The following is a 24,264-nucleotide window of genomic DNA, read 5'->3' on the forward strand; positions in this document are numbered from 1 at the left end:
GTTTTTTTTGGGGGGTGAGGAAGATTAGCCCTGAGCTAACATCTGTTGCCAATCCTCCTCTTTTTGCTGAGGAAGATTGGCCCTGGGCTAACATCCAGGCCCATCTTCCTCTACTTTATATGTGGGACGCCTGCCACAGCATGGCTTGATAAGTAGTCTGTAGGTCCGTGCCCGGGATCTGAACCTGCGAACCCAGGGCCGCCGAAGTGGAGTGTGCAAACTTAACCACTAAGCCACCAGGCCACCCCAAGATAATAAGTTTATATTGTTGTGAGCCGCTAAGTTTGTGGTCATTGTACAGCAACAACTGGAAACTAATACATCTGTCTAGCCCCAAGTCCCTGTACTGGGCAGGAAGAAGAGTAAAAGCAAAAGGTATAGGGCATATGCCACTTAAGTCAACCCTCTTCCTTTTAAGGAGCTTTCCCTGAAGTCACTCCCAACAATTTTTACTTACATCTCATTGCCAGAGCTGTCCTGTGGCCGCTTTTATCTGTAGTGGAAGCTGGATGTGTGCATTTTCAGGTGAGCACATCGCCACCACCAGCAAAGTGAGGATTCTGTTAGTTTGGAAGAAGGGGAGGAGATACTGGGCAGGCTGCTTTGGAGTCCCGCCACACTCCCAGGCAGAACTGATGCTTCAAGAACACATCATTCTTTCCTCTGTTATTGCTCTCTTGGGTTGTATTATAATTTACATGTTTATTTGGCCGTTCTCATCACTTGACCAAGAGCTCTCAGGAGCAGACATGTGGCTGATGTAGCTCTCTGTCCCTGAAGCGCAGCACAGTGCCTGGTGGAGAGAAGGTGCTGGCATCAAGTTGGATGGATGAATGTATAAATGGAGTTTGAAGTGAGAGAATGATCGATGCACTGCACAGAGCCCTAGGCCCTTTGTATTCTCCTGAGGAAAGTCTATTGGGGTTAGGCAGGTTTTATAAGACCATTTGGCCGTGATTGCAACCTCATTTACAGTAAATTAAACCTACGCAGCTGCAATGTGTCACCTTTCCTTACAGCCTATTACAGTCTGCTTTTTGCTCAGAAGAAACTGAGCAAGCTGGTCAGAGACTGTTATGTGCACCTGTCTTAGGCTAAAGAGCCTCGATTAACCTTGTGTATCAATTACACTTTCTGCCCATTCTTTATTTTTAGCTCAGCAATATCTACTCGACTCCTCCAGGAAAGACTGCGTTAGATTTCAATCATGAAACTACAAAACAATGGCATTTCTAGCCCAGCCGGGATGACTCTCATTAACCCCATGACACTGTTTCTTGGGACGCTCCTCAGCCCCGGCCTCAGGTTTTCCACAGAAAGATAGTGGCCTGGCCATCCAGCACCCTCAGGACCTGGCCAAGACCACATGTGCATTTGTAGAGAAATCTATTACTTGGATCTGACTTGCTTAGACTCACATAAACTGTCCATTTCCCGCATTCATTCCCTTTGGGTGAAACTCAGTTGTTGTTATCGTGAAAGTCTAGTTTCATTGCTTTTTTTTTTGCTTTCCCTCTCTCTGTTCCTTCTCAGTTACGCAGTATCATGACCCAAATCTTTAGCACTTGAACTGTATAGCTGAGAGCCCTGAAACCCGGAGGGCCAGGGCCAGGTTGTGGAGACAGTCGGGCCAGCCAGTGGGCATCAGGTCACAGAGAATCCTTAACCACTTGGGGCTGCTTCACGGGGAGGAGTGAGTTCCTTAGACAGCCTTTTTTTTTTTTTTTTAGTCAGCCATTTTTAACATGATCTTGTTTATTTTAGAATCCCCTGTAGTGCCTAGCTCTGAGTCCAGCCAAACAAGCTCCATGAACGTTGGTTGAATTGAGTGTAAATCGATGATGGAATGCCCCATTTAACCCTCTCCCTTGACACAAGAAGAGCTGAGGCCCTGGCTCCTTTCCTGTGCCACCGCCTATGAAATGCTGCCTTCTCAGCACCAGACCAAGGAGGGATTTTTGAAAAGCAATTAATTGTTTCTATTCTGGTTGGATAAGGAATCCATGAATTTTTTAAAATTGGGAAAATATGGAAAATTATAAAGAACAAAATTAAAATCACCCATTATCCCATTACCCAGAGACAACTACCACTAATATTTTTCTGTTTTCTCATGAAGGGGTGCCCTTTGTCCCTCCAGGTTTCTCTGAGGATTGGGGGAAGTCGGGAGAGCATAGCTCATAGTCTTTCTAATCTTTTAGCTTCAGCTATTATTGAGATATGTATATATATATTTTATGTACATATATTGTATATATATTTATATTATTAGGATATATACACACATATATATCATATAATGCACACATATATAATATATATCCCTATAATATATAAATATTTGAGCTGTAGCAGTTTGCTATTGCCACAATAGTGCTATATGAAAAACCATTCTCCAACACAGTGGTTTATAACAAAAATCATTTATTCTTGCTCACACTTCTGTGAGTAGGCTGAGTGTTTGCTGATCTAGGCTGGGCTCAGCTGAATGGCTCTAATTTAAGGTGCAGGCCTGACTAGGCATGGCTTCTGGCTCCGAGTTGGGTTCTGGTTTACTCCCCGTTGTTCTTTCCAGGGCCCAGGCTGAAGGGACGGCAGTGGCCCAGAGAAGCTTTTCTCTTGCTGCTGGCAGAGGCACGTGAGGAGAAGCCCAACTGGGCAGGCACATTCCAAGCCTGTGGCGTGTCTGCTGACATCCCATTGGCTAAAGCAGGTCACATGACTGAGTCCAAAGTCAAGGAGCAGGGAAGCACATACCACCCACCATGAGGCTGAAGCAAATCACACGGCCAAGACCAGCATTAGTGGATCAGGGACGTGTATGCTCTTCCCATGGAGGTGAAGGGGGCAAGGAGGGAATATGTTTGAGAAGAGAATCTACCCAAATCCTAAGTAGCTGCTGGGGTACTCCGTCCTTTGAGATTCAAATCCACTCAGAGCTCACCTTGCAGGTACCATCATCCAGTCTATCCAGGAACCTTCTGGCCCAGGAGCTCCTCTACCCATTGAGTTAGTTCAGCTTGCGGAACATTTGGCTGTCCCGTGTGTTGTCCCTCTTCCATGCTCATATCCTTTTCATTAATTCCCCCCAAAATACTTTACACAGATATGTGTAGAAGGTTTTGCTGAACATTTGGAACAGCAAGGGAGTTTTATATCTCTTTGTTTATATGTCTATGTCACTTGGCTCTCTCTCCTCTAGACTCTCTTTGCATCTCAGCCCACACACACAGCTTCTCAAGTCAAAGCTTGCTGAAGAATTCACTCTGGTCTTAGAAATCCTGAAGGTCTCGTCTTGGCTGAACCACACCTTTTTGCAACTTGGTTTCATTCATTCAACATACGTGTACAGTCAGGTGCTGCATAACGATGTTTCAGTCAATGACAGACAGGCGGCCCCGTCATATATGATGGGATTAATCATATATGACATAAGATTAGAACCATATAGCCTTGGTGTATAATAGGCTCTGCTATCTAGGTTTGTGTAAGTACACTCTATGATGTTCGCACAACAACAAAATCACCTAAGGATGCATTTCTCAGAATGTATCCCTGTCGTTAAGCGACGCATGACTGTATTGAGCATTTGTGCCCTCCCTGTGATGAATTTATAATCTAGGAGGGGAAATTAATCATTTATGTGTACTCTAACACAGGGTTTAGAGTTACTAAACCTCAGTGCTATTGGTATTTGGGGCCAGATAATTCTTTGTTGTGGAAGGTGTCCTGTGCATTGTAGGATGTTTAGCAGCATCCCTGGCCACCAGTCACTAGAGGCCAGTCGCACCAACTCTACTCTCCTTGAATTATGGACAACCCAAATATCTCCAGACATTACCAAATATCCCTGGGGGACAAAATCACCTCGGTAGAGAACCAGTGGTCTAACATAGAGTCAGAGGAGGGCAGTGTTATTTCCTGGTGGTGAATCCATGAAATCCTCATGGGGCAGGTGGTATTTGAGCTGAGACTTCAAGAAGGTTAGGGTTTTGAGATGGGTTTCTTTTTTTTTTTTTTTTTATAATTTTACTTATTTATTTTTCCCCCAAAACCCCAGTGGATAGTTGTATGTCATAGCTGCACATCCTTCTAGTTGCTGTATGTGGGACGCGGCCCCAGCATGGCCGGAGAAGCGCTGCATCGGTGCGCGCCCGGGATCCAAACCCGGGCCACCAGTAGCGGAGCGCGCGCACTTAACTGCTAAGCCACGGGGCCGGCCCATGAGATGGGTTTCTTGGAGGAGGCAAAAACATGGGGCACAAATGGATGAAGAAGAAGTAAGTCTGTTTGACTAAAGCGTCAAGTGAAATAGGCATGGTGGTAAAAGTGGATGCCATATGGTAATGGGAGGCTAGATGACAGATGGCCTTGTAAGTCATTATAAAGACTTCCACTTTTACTGTGAGTGAAAAATAAGTAGATCTGAAGCTGTGTTCATTTGGAGGGTGTACAGTTGGATGTAGAGTTTGTCTTCAAAATCCAAAATAATTGCTGCAAAGTCTCATCCATCCAGAGGTCATTTTTCTGACACCCAGGAAGGAAACAGAAAAGGCCTCTGAGGGGCACAGTGCATCCCTAAATAAATCCATGTCTATATCTTGGTGTTCCGTACCCCTTAGAAGATCTCCTTCTGAACTCTTTATTTTAGGTCTTAGTCTAATAGACTTGGGTAACCAGTCCCCAAGAGCAGGTGAGAAGATGGAAGAAGAGGAGGAGGAGGAGGAGGGAGAGGACTAATATAGGCAGGCACAGACTCTGCAGCAAAGCCTCCAGCACGACGGAAGAGAAAGACACCAAAAGCAAAAGTGAATGAATAAAGAAATAAAATCAGACCAAATAATTCAAGAAGCATAATAGTCTGGAGTCCTTTACCAGGGGACCATCTATCCCTTTGTAACGCCCAAAGGCATTGCTGCATAACGGTGCCGCCCTAATATGCCAACGTGCTCAATGTTTAACACAGCAGGAAATAGGTGAAATACTGCAGAATCCATGTGGTAAGAATTTAGCCCAATGGTTAGCAGTAGAGTTTAGAGTTAGACTTCCTGGCTTGAATCCTTGCTTCAAGGCTCTGCAACAGTAAAGTAGCTCCTTAAACTTGGCAAGCCTTAATGATCTCATCTGGAAAATGGGAATTCCTTATTCGTAGGGTCATTGGGAAGGTTAAATAAAATAATCCATGTGAATTCTTAGCTCTGTTCTTGGCACAGATTTAGTGCTCATTGAAAGAATGGTTCTTACCATTATTTTATTGAAAGAATACAGCTGCTGAGACGTCTTCCAAATCATAACTGTAGCTGCTGTTCTGGAATATTCCCAGAGTCTCCTGGCAGTGCTGAAATTTCCCTTCCAGAAAATATATAGGATGGCTGTGAAAGCTGAGGAAAGTCCCAGAAGAGTAGGGGCCATTATATCAGTCCACTCCATTTCCCCTCTTTTTGGCAGTAGAGACCAGGCCACTGAGGGAGATGACAGCAGGCTCCCAAGGGTACTGGCCACTGGCCATTTCTTGGCAACATATTTCCTTTGAGCAAGACTGGCCTTTCATCTTTTGACAAACCTCACAGAAGAGCAGTTATTTTGAGATAGCTAGGAGAATATGAAGATGTTTTCCTTCAGATATTATGTTCTATGCTATGTAAAAATAATCTACCTCCAAATTAAAAATGTGCATATTAATAGAGTTGAAGAGGAGACATCACAGCATATTGCAAAGTGATGGCAGCGAACTAGTGGCAGTAGCTCTGGGTTGTTTTCCTTCGACCGATGTCTGCTTGGTGGCAAAGCTGAAAACACAGGACGCTCTGTAATGTAAAACCTTGGCCTCGTACCTCAGCATAATGTAAAACGGAGACTGCCAGGAAGTCACCAACAGGAAGGAGCTGGTCTCTGACCTGGGGATGGCGCGACAAGAAAGTAACCTGTCCTCTGTTTGTGTGTTTTCCAGGCTGGAGCAGGAAATACAAGCGCTAGAAAGTGAAGAGTCCCAGATATCTGCCAAAGAGCAAATCATCCTAGAGAGACTAAAGGAGACAGAAAAATCATTCAAGGACTTTCAGAAGGTGAAGAAAACGATTGTGACTTCTCTAAACCATAGCCGTGGGGAAGTAAGCACTAGCGAAATGGTGCCAACTGGAGAAAAGGCCTGTTGGTATTGATGAGGAGTTTGAGCCCCACACTCTGTGAAGTGAGGACCAGCACCATCTCTGAAGCTGAGAGTGGCCTGTCTTCAGGTGTGGGACCACCTGACCTGCCAGGAAGCCCAGAGAAGAGTCATTAAATTAACCCCCTCTACTCCTGTCCAAACCCTTTATAGGCCTAGTGCCTGAAAAGTCGTCTCCTGCTGGACTCTAGAATTCTGAAACCAACTTTTATTAAGCAGATTAAATATGCTCCCTGTGGCTTTAATTTAAGTCTTTCCTTTATAAAAAGGCCAGAGGCAAAAAATGGACATGACTTCCAAGCACAAATAGTGTAAATACATGAAATTTTACTGTCTATAAAAGCAGATGGTGCCATGTAGCCCAGAGAAGAGACTCCATAAAGCCAGCAAGCTCTGAATATGTTGGGACCTTCCCTCTGTTTTGTAACTCCTGGTTCCTCAGGTACCCATCTGTGATAGGAATGCGGTCTAATCAAGTTAATTCTCAGATGGGATTTTCTGATATCATTTCTCTAACACAACCAAGTGTATTTGCTGGATAATCAAAATAAATCTCTATTGGGAGAATTTGGTGTAAAGTGGGAATGGTAAACCTTTCCCTTACATTTCAGGATCCCAAATAAATTTCTCAGAAGAAAAGACAGCATTGGGTTTGCCCCTCACAGTCAAATTCTGGGCCTGGGCTGGAGGAGAAAGATGGGTTAAATGAGTAAGAGATTATCTCCCCACGTGTGTAGTAACTCTCTGCCCTGTTTTTTGTGTTTCCACAGAGCTTCTCCAGTACGGATGGAGGTAAGCATGAGTGCTCTCTGCCCCGTCTGTAGATGAGTGTTTTTATCCCGGTCAGCTTAGGGGGTTTCATTAACACACCAGGAGATGTGATGTGTTGGCTTGTAAGGGCATCAGAAAGAAAGCAGCGCTGTTTGCAGGGCACGGAGGAGGTCCACATCCCAAGTCTTCTCTGCCTCTCTTCGTCAAGGGCTGTTTCTTGACTCACTGTTTCTAGTCTTATACAGTCGGCCTGCCTCTTCTCCTTCGCTTTCGGTCCCCAAGGTTCACTGCTTGGCCCTTTCTTGAAAGATGCTCAGCAAAGAGTGCTAACATCAGGACCAGGTCCCCGGCAGGAATGAGCCCATTTGTGCAGGTGGTTAGGTTTCCAGGACACAACACACATCAGAAGGCCATCATCTGGTGTTGAGAAAACCTTCCTAAGGCCTCTGGTTTTGCCTTGATTCAGAAAACTGCAGTTTCTCCAGCCTTCCAAGGAAACGGGGCTGGGTAGAGCTCCCTCCCTGTGGGGGGAGAGTTGGCCCGGAGCGTGTGAAGGTCGGAGCAGGGCCCTGGCTTCCTACCCCTATCCTGGCAGGAGCAGGCGTTCCTCCTGCCCTCCGCTCTCCTTACCGGGGGCCATGGGGATGACCTTAAGATTGTGTGCTTCTCGTCCTTCACTTTGCTCCCCTAACCCCAGCTACAAACTCATGAAAACCACTCGATTCCCACTTGCACTCTGACCCTCAGCTCGGCCTGCTTAGAATGCCGGGACTCGTTGGAAGGATCAGATGCCATCTGCTCACCTGGTTCTTATAAGGTCAATTTCTAAACCAGGAAGACGATAAGGAACCAGAGTAAGAGTTGGCCTCACTGTTTTCCCCATGTCATTTGGAAATATATGGGAAAAAATTTAAAATATATTTAAAAAGATTAATATATGGGATAGTGCATTTTTCTGGATTAGCAAAGACAGTTGCACTAAGCATAATTCTGACCTAAGAAAAAAGAATAATAAGGTATTGTGGTGTTTTGTTTTGTTTTTCCCCAGCAAGTAAAAGGCAGGGGATCTGGATTTTGGCTCCCTGGGTGAGCTTTGGGAAGGTATTAAATTAAACCTCATGCTCTCCGCACATGTGGGCAGTGACAAGTCAAGGCTGAGTCAGCAGGGACTCCAGGAAGAGGACCTGTGACAGTTCTAGAGCATTCTCTAGGGTGTGCCCAAATCAGGGCTCTTGTTCTGTGCTTTTGGACTGAGGAGGTGGCCTTGTCTGTTTTGGGGGGTTGGGGGTGGCAGCATGGGAAGGAGAGTGGGCTTCCCTGGTGCTAGGGAAGACCTGAGGTGGTGCACATAATCAGCAATAATGCAATATGTGTCAGGCTGGGATGGGGGTGTGGGACATTGACCCACAGACACCCACTTACCAGAAGGGTGCACATTGGCCTTTCGTGCTTTCACTTCTTTCTTTTCTCTTCTCTTCTAAAACCAGGACCTTTCCTAGACTTCTCTCTATAATTGAGGAAGGGAAGGAGGCTACATGTCATGTCCCTGGGCAGGCTTTGCGGGGCACGGAGAATGAAGCTACATTGTACTCTCTTGCCACTGTCTTTTTCATTTTCACTCTGAACTTCTCTCATTTCCTTATGAGTTCCTTCCCACTATTTTTGCCTAGGCAGTTCATAGAGGTGGTAAGAAACCTGATCATGACTGAAAAGGGAGCCTGCAGAGAAAATTGCCCTCATGACTCTATCCTCTGTGCTTTTTGACAGGATGGGTGAGCTCAGACTTAAGAGGATGCAAAAGTCTTAAGGATGCCAAGAAATGGCCAGGGAAAACTTTCTATGGTCTTACCTCTCGCCCTGGATTAGGATTCTTGCCATCTCTGGTTATAACTAAGTCTGAAGTGACCTTTCCATCACACCACATCTACTGGCAAAGGAAGAAGTTGGAAGGAGGGAACACATCCTCCCAAGAATGGGGTCAATGTTCAGGTTACACTGTGGTCTGAGGGTAAACACTGAAGCATGTCCAGTGGAGGGACTTTGGGATGTCTGATTATCTTCTTCTTTGATTTCAAAAAGTTGCCAAGACCCTCTTAGAATCAACCAACTGTTGTTTCTAAGAACGAACACAAAATTATTATAGAATAATAGTGCCTTAAGTAAATACTCAACTTCTGAGCCACGATGATTATAGAATCTAGAACAAACTAGGATTATATAACTGTACAAGACGCTGCAGATAGTCTGCAAAAGCATCCCCAGTTTAATGAGGGGCCAAGGAGATGGCTGCTGGTGTGTGCATGTGTCATGACTCCATTTTGGGTACCCTGTGCATGTCACCGTATGCATGTCAGAGGACATAAAGGTACTGTCCTGCTGGATCACCAGTGGCTTTTGATTACATGGTAGCCTTGGCAATCAAGAGCAATGTATTCCAATCTTGAGTAGAATTTCCTGGCCAGATACATTCTGATCCTCCCTCACTTCCTCCCTGCCCTATATACACACTTTATCAATTGGGTGGGTTGTTTTTACTGCCCTAAATAGGCACAGTGTTCTGTGTAACTATAAATTGCATATAGTGCTAACTCTGTTCTTTACCCACTGAGGAGCTGGTGTGAAACCCTAGGCCAGAACTGACAAAGGGCAATGTCTGTCCCGGGCCCATCTCAGTGTTTGTTGTATGACACTGAGCTGCTTAGGTTTCCAGCCCATCCCAGTTTGTGGTGGCCTGGAACCTTCCCACATCAAAACCTTCATACTGATTGTTGGGAAATCTCAATGTGTCTTCAGTTGCCCAGAAGTCACATTTTCAGGAGAGTTTTCATCAACTTTGTTTCTCTAGCTTTGGCTGTTTATTCATAGATTTCAGCAGTCCTGGAGCTAATAAGAAGGACTTAGCTTAAATTTCTGCTCTGTAAGTGGCTGTTCTCTACCTTCTCTGACAGCGGGAGGAATAATGATAGACCACTCTGACTTTGGCAGGAAGAGGACAGTTTACCGACTGAGGCCACATGAAGAAATTCTTCCCATAGAAGCTTCGGATGCCCTGTTTCTTATTCCTTATGTTGGTCTGTCAGACCCCTCCTAGCTGTATAACCTTAGGGTTTCCTGTTTAATGATATATTGAAGGGGCTGCCCTATCCTCTTCCTCATGCCCTACTCCTCACCACTCCCTTATCTCTTAGCAGAAGCCATGCAGCCCCAGCCCACCAAGAGCTGTAGTCCTCAAGCTTGTAGCCAGTGAACACTGGGCAAAGCAAACTCCATCACTCACTCACATCTGGCAGAGAGCTGCCTCCTGGGGGAGGCTGAGACATAAGAACTAGGAATCACATGCTCTTTCAGATGCAGAGTTCCCTGTGAGTGGCTTTTGTTTCTAGCTGCTGAAACTTTCAGTAGGCAAAGATGCCCTAGAAACTCTATACGTAGCACAGAATGTATTAGGCACATGTAAGACCAGTCCGTGAGGTCTCGCCTGGTCCTAATGGCTTGAGCCTCCATCTTATTTGAATGCAGAAAGTTAAATTTACCAAGATACCATTCCACAGATTTCTGGAAATCCTCAGGGAAACTCAGAAGTTCTGCAAATCTGCTGTGGTCATGTCTTGTGCCCTGCACTGTCCCCCTAGCCCCAGATTGCTGCTCCATTCCTCCCATGGACTACTGTTAGCAATTTACTCCTACCCCCACAGCACCAGCTTACCCCAAGCTGCTGCTCTCTCTGGTCCTGCCTTGTGCTGGTTTGGGGCCCAGACCCTTCCCACAGCTCCCCATGGTGAGAGTAAAGTCTGCAACCTAAGTTCATGAATACTGGCAGGACTGTTCAACACAGAGAATAATGTGCAACTTCAGATATGTGGCTACACTCAGAGCCCCTGGCTCAAATCCAGGCCCAGCTTCAGGGGGTCCCCACAGGCTCCTTCATGGCCATCTTCCAGCCTACCATCATCTCAAAGGCCCAACTTCCTTCCTTGCAATGGAGGATCTTCAATCATGTCTGCCCGACCCAGGGTCCGAGCTCCAGCACACGTAAGGCCCCAGAGAGAGACAGTAACCCGAGCCTCACTCCAACCTAATGCCTGATTGCCTACTCCTGTTTTCCTGTTTCTTCTTCCCAAATGGTTGATGTGGGAAAATCCATTCTCCTGGAGAAACTCCACCCCTCCTTACCCACAGAGTGTGTTCTTTGCCCTAAGAACATAATGGTCCATTATCAGTACCTTCTGGATTGTTCAGAATCACATGTGAGTCAGCAATGGTCTAGTTGGTAGAACTGAACTAATCCTAATTCTAATCCTAATCTAGTGTCTATTCATGATCCTCTCCAGCATGAAATTAAAGAAAGGAAAAAGGAAACTACCAGAACTAAGGTGGTATTGACAGGGATACAGAGGACAAGACAGATGGAAGAGATGTAAAGGAGGCAGAGGCTGGGGGACTGACTGGACACTGGGAGGGGGAGTGAAGGCACCGCCCAGGATCCTGGATGAATTGTGGCACCAATGAGTAGAGATACAGAGTACAGGAGAAGCAGCAGATGAGTGAAGATAAGAGTTCCACTCTGGACATGCTGAGTTTGAGGTGTTTGTGAGATATTCAGTGGAGATATGCAGTAAGCAGTTAGATGCAATTATTGATGAGTGATTGACATTCCAGGATTCTGGGACATGGTTGTGACACAGAAAAGAATCACTTCATATAGAACCCAGCTTTCTAGAATGTTTCTACACTTTCCCCCTTTTCTCTAGGGGAATATACAGATTCTTCTCCTTCGTGGTTTCCTCCTCTCTAATACTTTGGCACACCTGCTGATGTTCATGCTCTCTAGGGTCTCACTTCCCTAATTGAGGTTTTCCCAGGGAGACCTGGTCTCCCTCTTTTACACAGCCCCATTTCCTGCAACTGAGCTAATGGTGAGTTCACTGGGTTTTATTATTTGGAATCTTAGGATTTTCTGGCTGAAACACCAGCCCGAAGTATTGAAATTGTGGAATAAATTCTGAGTTTTATTTTTTAAAACGCCTATAAAATTGGTCTTCTGAATGAATCAGGCACATAAAGCTATATTTCCAGTTCAGAGAATGAGCCCCAAATTTATTTTCAGTACTGTTTACGGCACATTTCTAGTTTGATGTCCCATATTTGGTCATTCCCACCAAGTTGATAATGGCTCTCAACAGCCCTTTTCTTTTTTTACCCTTGAACTCATTGTACTCTTAGAATCTAGAGCTTTCTGGTGAATCTTTTAATACAGAGAGCAGTTCTGGGGCCTGAGCTCTCTGGCCAGGATCCCTCCTACCTCAGCTACTCTGCTGAATACCAGTCACTGGGCAAATGCTTGTCTTTGTTTACCCTGATCCTCTTGTTCAGTGGCTGCCTCCGCGGTCCATTATGTAGGGCAGACAAGCTGCTGTCTCGGCAGCGAACCCATTGGGCCTCCCAACACTGTGCCTAATTGTATTCCCTGTTCTCTGCTACCAGACGCAGTAAATTACATTTCCTCCCAGCTCCCCGACCTGCCAATCCTCTGTTCACGAACAGCAGAACCATCACCTGGGCAGGACGGGACCAGCAGAGCAGTTGGTAAGTCCTGGGGAGCTATTTGGTTTTGATGCCAGGACTGGCCATGGGGCTTGCATTTCTCTGAGCTTTATTAATGCGAAATGCCCGCATATCCTTACGTATGGGGATCTTGTCTTCAGCCCAGCCTCAGAAACAGAATTTACAGTGGCCACACAGGGCAGGCACTGGGCCCTGATGGGTAACTGAGGACCGAAGGGGAGGGAGTGTTGAGAAAATCATGGAACGTTTTCCCTCCAACTTCAGAGGAGTCTGTCTTTCATGTTTGTGGTCTTTATGTCTGTCCTGATTCTCAAAGTTAACCTGCACTCTGCCTCCAGGGATTTTTATGTTCCATACTGGATTTGCACAAGATCAAATGAGCTATGAAGGAAGCTGAGTGGAAATTATTTTCAAAACTTATGAGTATGTTGCCGGAATCCTTTGGGAATCAAGCTGTTTATATATTATGAATACATATTCCCAAGTCTTCACATTTCTGGAGTTATTTCTTAGCTACTGTGACTTATTTGGGGGAAAAAGTAGCAATTTAAAGAATAACTGTTTCTTGCTAATGTTTCTCACCATTGTGGATTTCAGAAAATAATGCATTTATGAGTATAAAGTATATAGAGAGCTATATTTTGCTCTGTTCAATGTGAATGTGCCTCAGAAATCAGAACTGAACAGACGTGAAAAATAAATCTCAAAAACCAACCTTTTTGCTTTATACAGAAATGTACTGAGGGCCCGAGGGTTAAATGAAAAAATGAATTGCCAAGTTTGCAGTTAGTGACAATGTAGGTGAATTCAAATATGAATGTCAGATTATGCTTTACATCATCTGGGTAAGTTTATGTTTAAAATAAAGCACATAATGACACCTTTTATAAAACAAATCAATCATGGACTTTCAAGCCAGAGGAAATCTTTTATATAGGCCAACCGGAATATTTTATGAAACAAATAATCCGCCCTTATTTTAATGTAAAGGTAAAATAAAATGGCAGTAAGTATTGATGTAGTTGTCATGTGCACTGACTAAGTGTCTGCTGGGTGTCTCTGTAAACATCATTGCATATTACCTTTACATACGGACTCTCCGAGTTCTAGAGCTGGGTGGGACTGTAAGTGATGTCTGGTCAGACCCAGGCCAGGTCCACCTAGCCCTGGACAGTTACAGGATGGATAAACCTGAACTTGCAGCCTGCAGTTGCGCTACAAAGGAATCAAGGGCAGTGCCTTAAGCTGTGGACTCTTAAATGCTCCAGGGTGCACTTCTGAGATCAACTTGGGTAATAACTGTTCAAAAGTCACTCCCTTTCCCCTTGTTACTAGAGACTTGGGTGTGGATCGTTCCCAATCATTGTGACAGCTTTCCAGCCTGTCTCTACATGTTCCTGCACCTCACAGAACATGCAATATAATCCAACAAATGGATCAGCTCATGGATGGGGTAGGGACAGTGTGTGAGAACTCATTTTTAAGAGATATAAAAAGGATTTGAGTAGCGTTGGTTGTCAAGGAATGTAAAGTTCAAGAGCAATATGTTAATGTGATTGCAGTGCTGTGTATGTAGGAATACCCTTACTGTCACAGCCTAGCATCCTTTGTATTTGAAGATACTGCAAAAACATAATGATCCAAATAGCAAATGCATTTTTTAAAAAGTATTATGTCATCTGAATCTTCTAAAAAATAAGTTTACATGAACTTTCCTTTAGTGGTTAAGAACTAATGTACATAAATGTGTCTACTGTGGAAATACATAGAAGCAGAGTTGTGGGAGTTGCATTTGGTGTGGTTAACTCCTTCCTCCAGACTGGTTTGGGAATAGAGTATCCAGATGCATGATCAGTTATGGTGAATAGAGACCACACAGAGCATGGATAGCATACCAACTAATGACACTCGCCACTGGAATTCTTTCTCCTAGATATAATCCATCTTGCTTTAGGAACATCCTTTTGGAAATTTGCACAGTCTTGGGGCCATTATAATAAATGTCACTTGTCATTACTCAGTATTATGACAAATATTCTGGTTGTTTGGAGTTTGGGAGGTTTAGGATTCTGTATAAATGGGAATTTGTTTAGAATCATTGCTTTTCAGAATTAGGAGGCATCTATTCCAATCCCTCATTCAAACATGGAAGCTGGAGTATAGCAGCCCTGCAAAGAGATCCTCAAACCACGGTCACACAGCTTCGAGATTGGCCCTTAATCTCCCTCCAGGTGGCCCATTCTTTCTATAATTGGTTCTAACTACTGGGAAGTTCTTCCTCTGATGGAGCTGTCATTTGTCTGCCTCCCTCTTCCACCCATTGGTCCTTATCCTGCTCCCTGGAACCACTCAGGACAAACCTAAATTCTGATTTCCCCTTAAGTATTTGAAAATGACTATCATTTCCTGTCTTTCCCAGATCCCCACTCTAAATCCCCTTAACGCCCACAGCCCCAGTCTCTTCAGGGTCCTGACATGATGAGATTGCTCTGAGACACCCTCCACCATCCCTGTCCCTTCCTTCTGAACACTCCCCACTTTGTCCCTAGTCTTCCTGAAGTGCAATGCTCAGAGCTGCCCCACGCACTCTGGGATGGCTGATCACCCCACAGAGCAGAGCGTGACACCACAGACCATGTGACACTTCACTGGTGTCGTGGCCTTTCAGGTTCTAAAATAAAACCTCAAAGTCATTTGACATGTGCCACTGCTTAGCTTCAGTTCCTTTATCCAGTGTAGTCACTCATTTTTCCAGAATCATTTCAGTTGAAACATGCAGTCTGTTCTCCCAGTTGTGCACACACTGCTTCACTGTCCTTCATATACAGAAGAATCTACAAAATTCTTTACTACTTAATCTCAAAAGGCAAAAGTAAGGATGAGCTGTGTGCCTGTCTGTCCTTTGTGGATTTGACATGACTGTTAAATTTCTCTTGTTAGATTGTCCCTCTTGAGTGCCGGGGGTCCCGTGGGGTCACCGAGGCTCCACAGTAGAGGGTGGGGAGAGGAATGTGCAGGAAGATTTGGCAGTCAGGGCTCTGATCTTCTCTCCCACTTCATACACAGGAACTTCTCCGTGCTTGTGTTTATGTATTATATTTCTGCATCAGATTTAATTTGGACAAAGGATTTAACAGTTTTGAAGGTAGAAAACCCTCTATTGTCAGGATCTTTACAGTGCGTGATTGTGGCACCTCATAGCCTCACTTTTCTTCTCAGTTTAGCATCACCTCAGATCTGAAAAGCAAGCTTTTATTATTTTTCATGATTTTACTGATAAAAACATTGCAGAGTTGGAACCAAAGTCAGAGGCCTGAGGCACACCGTTAGGAGTCTCCTGGCCTTTGGGAACCCTAAATCGGCACCTATGGGGCATGATCTTTCAGCAGTAACAAGTTCTGACAGTTGTCCTGACACCCAAGGCACATGTTTCTGTCTTCTGCCTGGGAACATAAGGACTTGATGATGATCCAGATATGCTGTCTGTATCTCTGGCATTTGCCTAATCTGTCTATAGACCTTGAACAAAAAAGAAAATGAGATTAATCTGCATAGCGTCTGCCTGATGAACCCATGCTGGCTCTTGGTAGTTTCTACTCTTTTAAAATTAACTCTAGAATTTAGCCAGCTGTGATGTCAAGCTCGCTTCTAGGTAGTTTATGGAATTCCCTCCTTCCCATTTTCGAAAATCAGAGCTGCAAATCTCTGCCTCCAGCATCTTTCCTGGTGTATGAGATCCTTGAGACAGTTGTCGATAAGGGAACTGGGGCCCTGGGCCTCAAACACTGAGAGCATTTGTATCCCTCGTGCTTTATTATTTTCCAATCTTCTCTACTCATCTGGGCTTCAGTTACCTCATAGCAATATTCTTCCCTGCTCTTTTCAGACTGAAAACTGTCCTTCTCAGCCAAAAAGATAGAAGCAAAATCAGATATGAGAAATTGGCTTTTGTTTTTGTTATCCATCAGCATCACACCCATGCTGATTTATTTTTGTTAATACTAAGGTATCTTGGGAAAACAATTGCTTCAAAGAAATTTTTGATTGCTGGTTTTTGAAGTTAGAGGTTGCCCTCTGGCATGAGAGGGAGTATCCACTCTGAATTAATGTCCTCATTTTCATTGTTATTGACATCACAATAGCCATTTTATATTTCCAACCTCAAGAGAAGGTGTGAACATATATGTATATGCATAATCATGTGCCGGAAGGGACAAGACTGCACATGTTTGTTCGTTCGATAAGCCGAGCATATGCATGGCTTCTCTTCCGCATTCCAGGTTCAGTGCAGCTCCATTATATGGGGATGATCTCACTGCAGGGTGATGGTCATGATCTGGCTGTCTACTGCCTTCCTATTGTACGTTACACATCACTGACTTACGAGCCACACGGGCTGTCCACAGCACGATAGAATATCGAAGCTGGATACCCTTCATTGCACAAACGGGAAAAGTGAGGCCCCAAGATAGAGTGTCATCTGGATAGAAGTTCAGACCCACTGTCTTTCTCCCTCCCCCTGACACCTCCCATCTCGCTGACTAATGGCAGTGGGGCATGTCATTTTGTACTCTGCATGTGGACCCTCAGCTTTGTACCTCCTCCCACTGATCACAGCGAGTCAGAGGAAGTGCGTTGGGAGAAGCCTAAGTCCAGGGATTTAACGATGATTGAATTTCCCGTCCTTAAGGAATGTGTCTCATTTTGTATGCTCTTGGCTTGATTCTGAAATGGAATCATGTCAATTGGTCACCTCTCCCTGTTTCAGGTGCTCTTGTTTCCTCTTCCCTAGGCTACTTAAAGCCCTTACAGCTGCTCTGTCTTTGCCAAAGTTGAAGGAAACAGGGCACAAGAGAGCCCATGGAGCCAGGGAGAGAAGTTTGAACTGGAATCGAGCATTCTCTGCTCCTCAGCCCCATCCCTCTGGGCCCTGCAGCGCACCAGCCACGGTGGCTCCTCATCCCACCCTCACTTTGGTTTCTAGCAGATAACTTCCCCGGGGGCCTCCCACACCTGGCTGTTTTTAGAACCTAGAGACTGGGATTATCAACCCTCATTAGAGTGTCTCTGCTCTTCAAGGTGGTTCTTCTATTGATGAGAGAGCTATGGGGGAGCAAAGACCAAGAAAACCCAACACAGAGGCCCAAAGTCAAAGCATCGACTCAGTCATTCATTTGTATCCCTTTGCAGAAACTGACCCCTTTGGTTCTCATTCTTCATTATCAAAATGAACATAGTACTCTGCTCTCTCCCTGGGTTATCAGAAGGAATGGTAAACATGCTTTATGTACTCCAATCTTAGTGTCATCAGTATATAATGTTTGGAAATCAATGATTAAATATATCATTTTATAAAAACGTAGTTCCAGACTTCAGTCATCCTGTCATTGGAACTTCCATTGGACTGTCCCCTTTCTTTTTGCTCTGTCCCCAGGTCCTTTCTCCAGGCTTTTCTTCCAATATTTTTCTTTATGTCCATGGGGCTCTTTCAAAATCTCTTTCAGGGGCTCCCCAGAGAGCCTCCTCCCCTGAGATGCACCCCCTCCTCATTTTTTTTTTTCAATAAGATGAGCACAGGACCCTCATCATTACACAAACTCTAGTGTACCTGTGGCATGGAGAAGCTTGAGGGAAGAAACAAGAGAGATCAGAGAGTATTCTTTGTGGTTAGAGATGAGGGCATGATGTAAATGAGAGGTCTTTGGTATACACTACTTGGCAGCAGTAAAAAGCAGAAGAGTTTTTTAAATTGTGTGTATGTATCAAAAACAAAATGTTGAATTCAAAATGTAAGTCTTATTTTCCTACTGGTTCATATCTACCTAATTCACATTTGAAATATTATTGGCTGAGAACTGGAGCAAAATAAAAATGCTTATTCATTAGCTACACATTTAAGATGAACATCCACACCTCCTTTATGGTTTTCTGAATGTCTGATAACGTTCTCATATGTATATCCTTGAAGTCTAAATATTGCCTTTGTGTTAAGCCAGAGCTTCTCAAAGTGTTCACCTAAGTACCCATGACTAGAGAAGAGAGTGAATGCAGACAAGGAGTGTGAGACCAAACCCTGAAGAAACCTACTAAAAATTTGTGGTTCCTTTGAAGCCTTATGTTTTATCTGGGGGAAAAAAAAATACGTGTGAATGTTGTATTTTACAGAATAACATATATAGCTTTATTTTTTTATAAAGTTGTCTTAAAATGTTCTACCCTTGTATTCTAGAAATATTGAAATAACAGTGTATAACATGTAAATATAAATATTAATGTGTAACCCTAATGAAACCATGTCACATGTGGTCCAGTCCCAGAACCATGTCACATTTAATGAAATACAGCTTAAAATCACAGACCACACACACAAAAAAGCTGCTAAAAAGGAACTCTGTTCTTTACCTATTTTTCCTGAAGGATATGACAAGGGATCCAGTTCATAACTCCACCCAGAAACACTTCTTGTATTCTCTTTTTTCCCTCCACATTTCACTCTCCAAGGCATCATCCACCACCAAAATGTCCCCTCTCTGTCCATCTCCCACATGGCTTTTACTCTCTTCCACTACACGCCTTCTTTTTTAACTCTTTATTGTGTAGCTCCACTTAATTATTCTAGCAAAGAACTTGTCATCATCCTTCCTTTCTGTCCAGTCTCTGATTCTAGGAACAGGTAAAGACCAAAGGAGATTGGGGATTAGGGTGGTGGAGAAGGGGAAATTGGATCAACAAGACAGCATTCTCTTTGGTGAGCACAGAGCGAGGGGTATCTCTAAAGACTGCCATGTTCATAATTTGTGTCCTATCACATATGCATATAAAAACAGAAATATTTAATTCCAAACTCTGTATTGATTGCAGGTCATTGTGTCATTTTGTTCATATATTACTGGATGTTTGGGGTATAATTAGATATCGTACCTACAACTGACAATCATTATTACCTTCGTTACTTATAAATATGTCCCATGAATGTGTTAATGTTCATAATATTATGATAGGACATAATATTTTAACCCAAAACTGTGCTTTTTAATATAAATGTAATATTTAAAGAACAGGCTTTTGGAGATCATGCAAAATTTTAAATGCCCATTCTGTTTTTTGATGACACATTTTGTGGAAAATCAGGAAATAACTGAGACAAATATTTCTCTTAATCACCATCATTGTGTGAGCCCATGTACCTCTATGACAAATATTGGTTGGCCTCCCATTGTGTCATTTAAGGAAACTCAAGATCTTTGTGCTGAATGAGTAAAACTTTCAAAATGGTGATGATGAAAATCAAGCATTGGATTTTGCTTCAAAATCTTCAGTTAAGTGTTAACCGTGAACAGATTGTATCTTATTACTCAAGCAGATGGAATAATATTGCTGTTTTTTTAAGCCAGTTCAGTGGTGTCATATTATATAAAGTATTTGTGACTAGATTAAGATAACCAAATTAGACTTCTCAATTAGTAACATTTGTTTCACAGGTATGTCTATCAGGTACCTTCTATACAGAAGGCTCTAAGGTAGGTGCTAGCGAGGAGGGGAATCATAGAAAGATGTCAGGCAAAAACTAGCTTTCAAGGATCCTAAAAACCTATAGACCTAACAAAACATTCCCACAAATAATCATACTACTGAATGGAAAGCGTTAAGTGCCTTCCGAGAGGTTTAGAAGTGTTCAGAGAATCTTAAGAAGAGAGGGATGACTTAGAGATGAGAGGATCAAAGAAAGCTTATGGAAGAGGGGGCAGTTGACCTGGGCATTGATGGATGAGTTGTATTTGGATGTACAAAAACTCAGAAGAAGGACATTTCAAGAGAAGGAAATCTTAACAAAAGCAGGACATGTTGAAGCATGGGATGGTGTTATTTGGTTGTGCTAGAGAGAAAAGGGGCAGATAGAACATGTGATTGAAAAGATAGTTTGGGTCTTCTTAACATAATTGGGGAACTTGTAGTTATGCAGGAAGAGGTAGGGACTCAAAGGCAATGATAAGCAGAGATGTGACATGGGGCTCTGGGAGTCTGCCAGTAGAGAAGGGATGAAAGGCAGTCTAGCAGAGGGACAGCAGACACAGGGACAAGTGGTCCTGGAAGGATATTGAGCATCCTGGGAATAGCGAGAACTTTGTTATGGCCCGAGTGTATGTGGAATGAGAGGGGCTACCAAACAAGACAAGAAAGGAAGGTTGCAGACATATTCTGAAGGGAATTAAATGCCAAGCTAAGGAGTTTGGTGTTTATCCTATACAGACATAAGAACCAACAGAAGGTTTATGAGTAAAGTAACTCTGTGGGCAGGGTGGAGTATAGGCTAGCAGGGGTCAGCAGGCTTTTTCTATAAGTGGCCAGATTGTAAATATTTTAGACTTCATGGAGCACATATGGTCTCTGTTGCATATTCTTTGTTTTTTCCTCTTTCCTTTTCTTTTTTTAAAATTCTTGCTTTCCTTCCTTCTTTTTTTTTTTTTTTTTAACAATATTTAGAAAATCTAAAAACCATTCTTCGCTGTCTGGCCATACAAAACCAGGCCTCAGCTCCCATTGGCCCTCTGGCCATGAGAAGACAGAAGTGGCAGGTAAAATTGGACCCAAGGCTATTGTGCAGAGAGCAGAAGAGGGCCTCGTCAAGGCAGCGGTGATAGAGATAGTGGTGAGGAGATGCATGGGGGTAGATCTGAAATAGAATTAGTCTCAGCAATTGTTTGACTCTGGGTAATTAGGAAGAAAAGGACAAATCAGGTACAATTCTGAGGCTTCTCGCTTGAGAGACTAGGTGGTGGTACTGGTGTTATTTGACACCAAGACTATGGTGGAGTTTTGAGAGAAGATGGATTCAGTTTTGAAGCCTCTGAGGTTGATGTATCCATGGGTCATTCAGGGAAAGGGTGCTTGGGGGCAGTTGGCCCAGTTTCCTCCCATCCAGAATGCGTGCCTCGCCAGGAGCTTCTGAGGTAACAGATATGAAAGTATGGAGTATCACATGAGTCTATAGGATGGGAAAGAGCTGGTCCTTGGGAAACTCACACGGGCAGCAGGGTTTGGAATGAGTTGGAGAGGGCGAGCCTGGAGGGGAAGACCAGGTAGGAAGCTCTTGCAATAATCTAGGGAAGAGGAAACAGTGTCTCAGATTGAGTAGTGGCAGTGGAACAGAAAGAAGGTGACAGATGGGAAAGACGGCATGGGGAAGAATCACAACGCCTTGGCGCTGTGTGCACAGAAGAAGAAAGAGCCGTCTGTGATCATCGTCCTCAAATTCCAGTGTCATGAGATGAAGCTACCTCTCTCTTGTTCTTTTTCTAGTTCTCATTTTAGAAACCTAGCTAAGTGACTGGAGTACTCACAGAGCATATAATGTGACTACTTTTGTAGCTTTTCAATTTTTGCAAATATTTTATAATACCGTGGAGGATAGCCACGTCCCACCTGTGAGAACCTTTGCATATTCTCCATTAACAGTAAAGAACATGTAGAAATGTAGAAAAACAGTAGAATACTTGGTGAAAGAGTTAAAAAAAGGTTTACGATGTTGGAACTAGGATACCTCTTAACCAAGGGCTTTAAACTTGTCTCTAAGCCTAGGGTAAGCTCTCAATCAAGGTAGACTTGCATGTTGCCAGCTTCCCTGTAATTCATTACACTGGATCGAAAGAGTCACTTGTGGCCTTATTTTAGTAGATCTTCCTTAGAAGTCTAAGAGCCATTGAGATATGATAACTCTGTATATCTGTCTTCCCAGTGCATTAAGCTGCTGTGTTAAAACACATATATAACCACCTCTGTCCACAATGTGCACTCACTCTAACACTCAAGATGCTTGGCAGTTAGACTAGAAAAGGCACAAAACCTTTTTTTTGTCTGTTTGGCAATTAACCATTCACTGGCTTTTTTTGTTGTAACATGCACTTCCTTTCTCTTGTTTTCATTCAAGCTGTGTACGCCATGGAAATTAATGTGGAGACAGACAAACAAACAGGAGAGACCAAGATTCTCTCTACATCCACCATTGGCCCAGAGGGGGTCCATCAGAGAGGAGTCAAAGTCTATGATGATGGTACCAAAGTAGTCTATGAGGTGCACTCAGGAGGCACCATAGTAGAAAACGGAGTGCACAAATTAAGCTCAAAGGATGTAGAAGAGCTTATTCAGAAGGCTGGACAATCAAGTTTAAGAGAAGGGCACGTGTCAGAAAGGACTGTGGTTGCAGATGGGAGCCTGAGCCACCCTAAGGAACACATGCTCTGCAAAGAAGCCAAGTTAGAAATGGTACATAAGTCTAGGAAAGATCATTCTTCTGGGAACCCAGGGCAGCAGGTTCAAGCCCCCAGCACTGAAGGGCCTGAGGCAAACTTGGATCAGCCAGTCACCATGATTTTCATGGGCTACCAAAATATTGAGGATGAAGAGGAGACTAAAAAGGTGCTAGGCTATGATGAAACCATCAAGGCTGAATTGGTCCTCATTGATGAAGATGATGAGAAGTCGTTGAGGGAGAAGACAGTGACAGACGTGTCCACTATTGATGGGAATGCAGCTGAGCTTGTGTCCGGGAGGCCAGTCTCAGACACCACAGAGCCCTCATCCCCAGAAGGGAAAGAAGAGAGTCTGGCCACAGAGCCAGCCCCAGGTACCCAAAAGAAAAAGCGCTGTCAATGCTGTGTTGTCATGTGACCACTTCTTTCTTCCCTTTTCTTCTGGGCAGCCTCTGTGCTCTTCACCACTTACGTAGACCTCACTGTACCACTAACTGCAATACTGTGAACTGGAAGCAAACACCTGCCTTGCCTTGCAGTTGGATTGCTTTGGTCTCTCTTATTTTTTCCCTTTCATTTTCCTCCAGTTTCCTCATCTGAGAGACAACGTGCATGTGTGTGCTCCATTCTTTGCGAGAACTTGCTTTTCCTCTAAACCTTTCCTTATGTCTTCAAGAGCGAATCAATTCCTTACTGCTCGATTGGAATGGACTCTTCATATCAGCCAGTTATATAGTAGCCTTAATTCACTTGACTGGAATCGAATCCATTGGTACCGGGGGCTTCATTTTGTGGAGGGTTCCTATCATGTAGTCACACATCGCCACGTCGCTGATTTCTCACTTGCCTCCCTTGCTGTGGATCTTTGCTTTTATATCTTGTGTGGCAAAATGCTGTTGGCTCTAGCCGGTTCCTAGTGTAGCCAAAAATGGACCTTACTTAGTCTGTCCAGTCTAGGGTGATGCTTTTTGCTGCCTTACATAAGCTTCCAGATTACAGTATTGTGCATCTATGGCTTTCCTCCTGTTAAAACCGAAATGAAGTTGATGTAAAAGAAAAGACACAGTGCTTGTCACAGCTAAAATGTAGGGACTGATTCCATAACCTGCCATCAGCAGCTGTCTCTCTTTCTATGGCTTAACTGATGGACCCTTTCTATAAGAAGCACCATTTTTAATTTTCTAAGGACATGAAACAAACATTGTTTTAAGCATTAGTAGTGATCTCCAAACTTAGGCAAATCCATAAGCCTTGCTTCTATTCTCAAAAAAATGTAAATTTTTATATTGTTTTTTTTTTCATGGATATTTTCTGATCATGTTAATCTGTTTTCAATGAAGGGATCATTTTGAGGAGTATCTCTGCAGTGACCATAATTTCTAGAACAGGCTTTCTGACCTGCACTGGTTCCTGCGATGCTCCCACTCCATTGTGGATGGTGCTGTAACTGAATTAACTGTTCATCTCACCTGCCCAGTTGATTACAGAGCCTTACATCTGGACTCTTTTCTT

At 43.7% G+C, this 24,264-nt stretch overlaps 1 protein-coding gene across 1 annotated transcript in view; it reads left to right on the top strand.

Annotated features, from left to right (window-relative positions):
- The window catches only part of LOC131393799 (paralemmin-2), a 69,743-nt gene extending 46,573 nt beyond the window's left edge, over positions 1 to 23,170 (top strand). Inside the window, exons 4-6 of the mRNA XM_058524824.1 lie at positions 5,951 to 6,065; positions 6,937 to 6,958; positions 22,431 to 23,170. Coding sequence (XP_058380807.1) covers positions 5,951 to 6,065; positions 6,937 to 6,958; positions 22,431 to 23,170 — 877 coding nt within the window. The remainder of the gene's footprint in view (positions 1 to 5,950; positions 6,066 to 6,936; positions 6,959 to 22,430) is intronic.
- Positions 23,171 to 24,264: the final 1,094 nt, after the last annotated feature.

The sequence above is a fragment of the Diceros bicornis genome, chromosome 28, assembly GCF_020826845.1.
Source record: "Diceros bicornis minor isolate mBicDic1 chromosome 28, mDicBic1.mat.cur, whole genome shotgun sequence".
Lineage (NCBI taxonomy): Eukaryota > Metazoa > Chordata > Mammalia > Perissodactyla > Rhinocerotidae > Diceros > Diceros bicornis.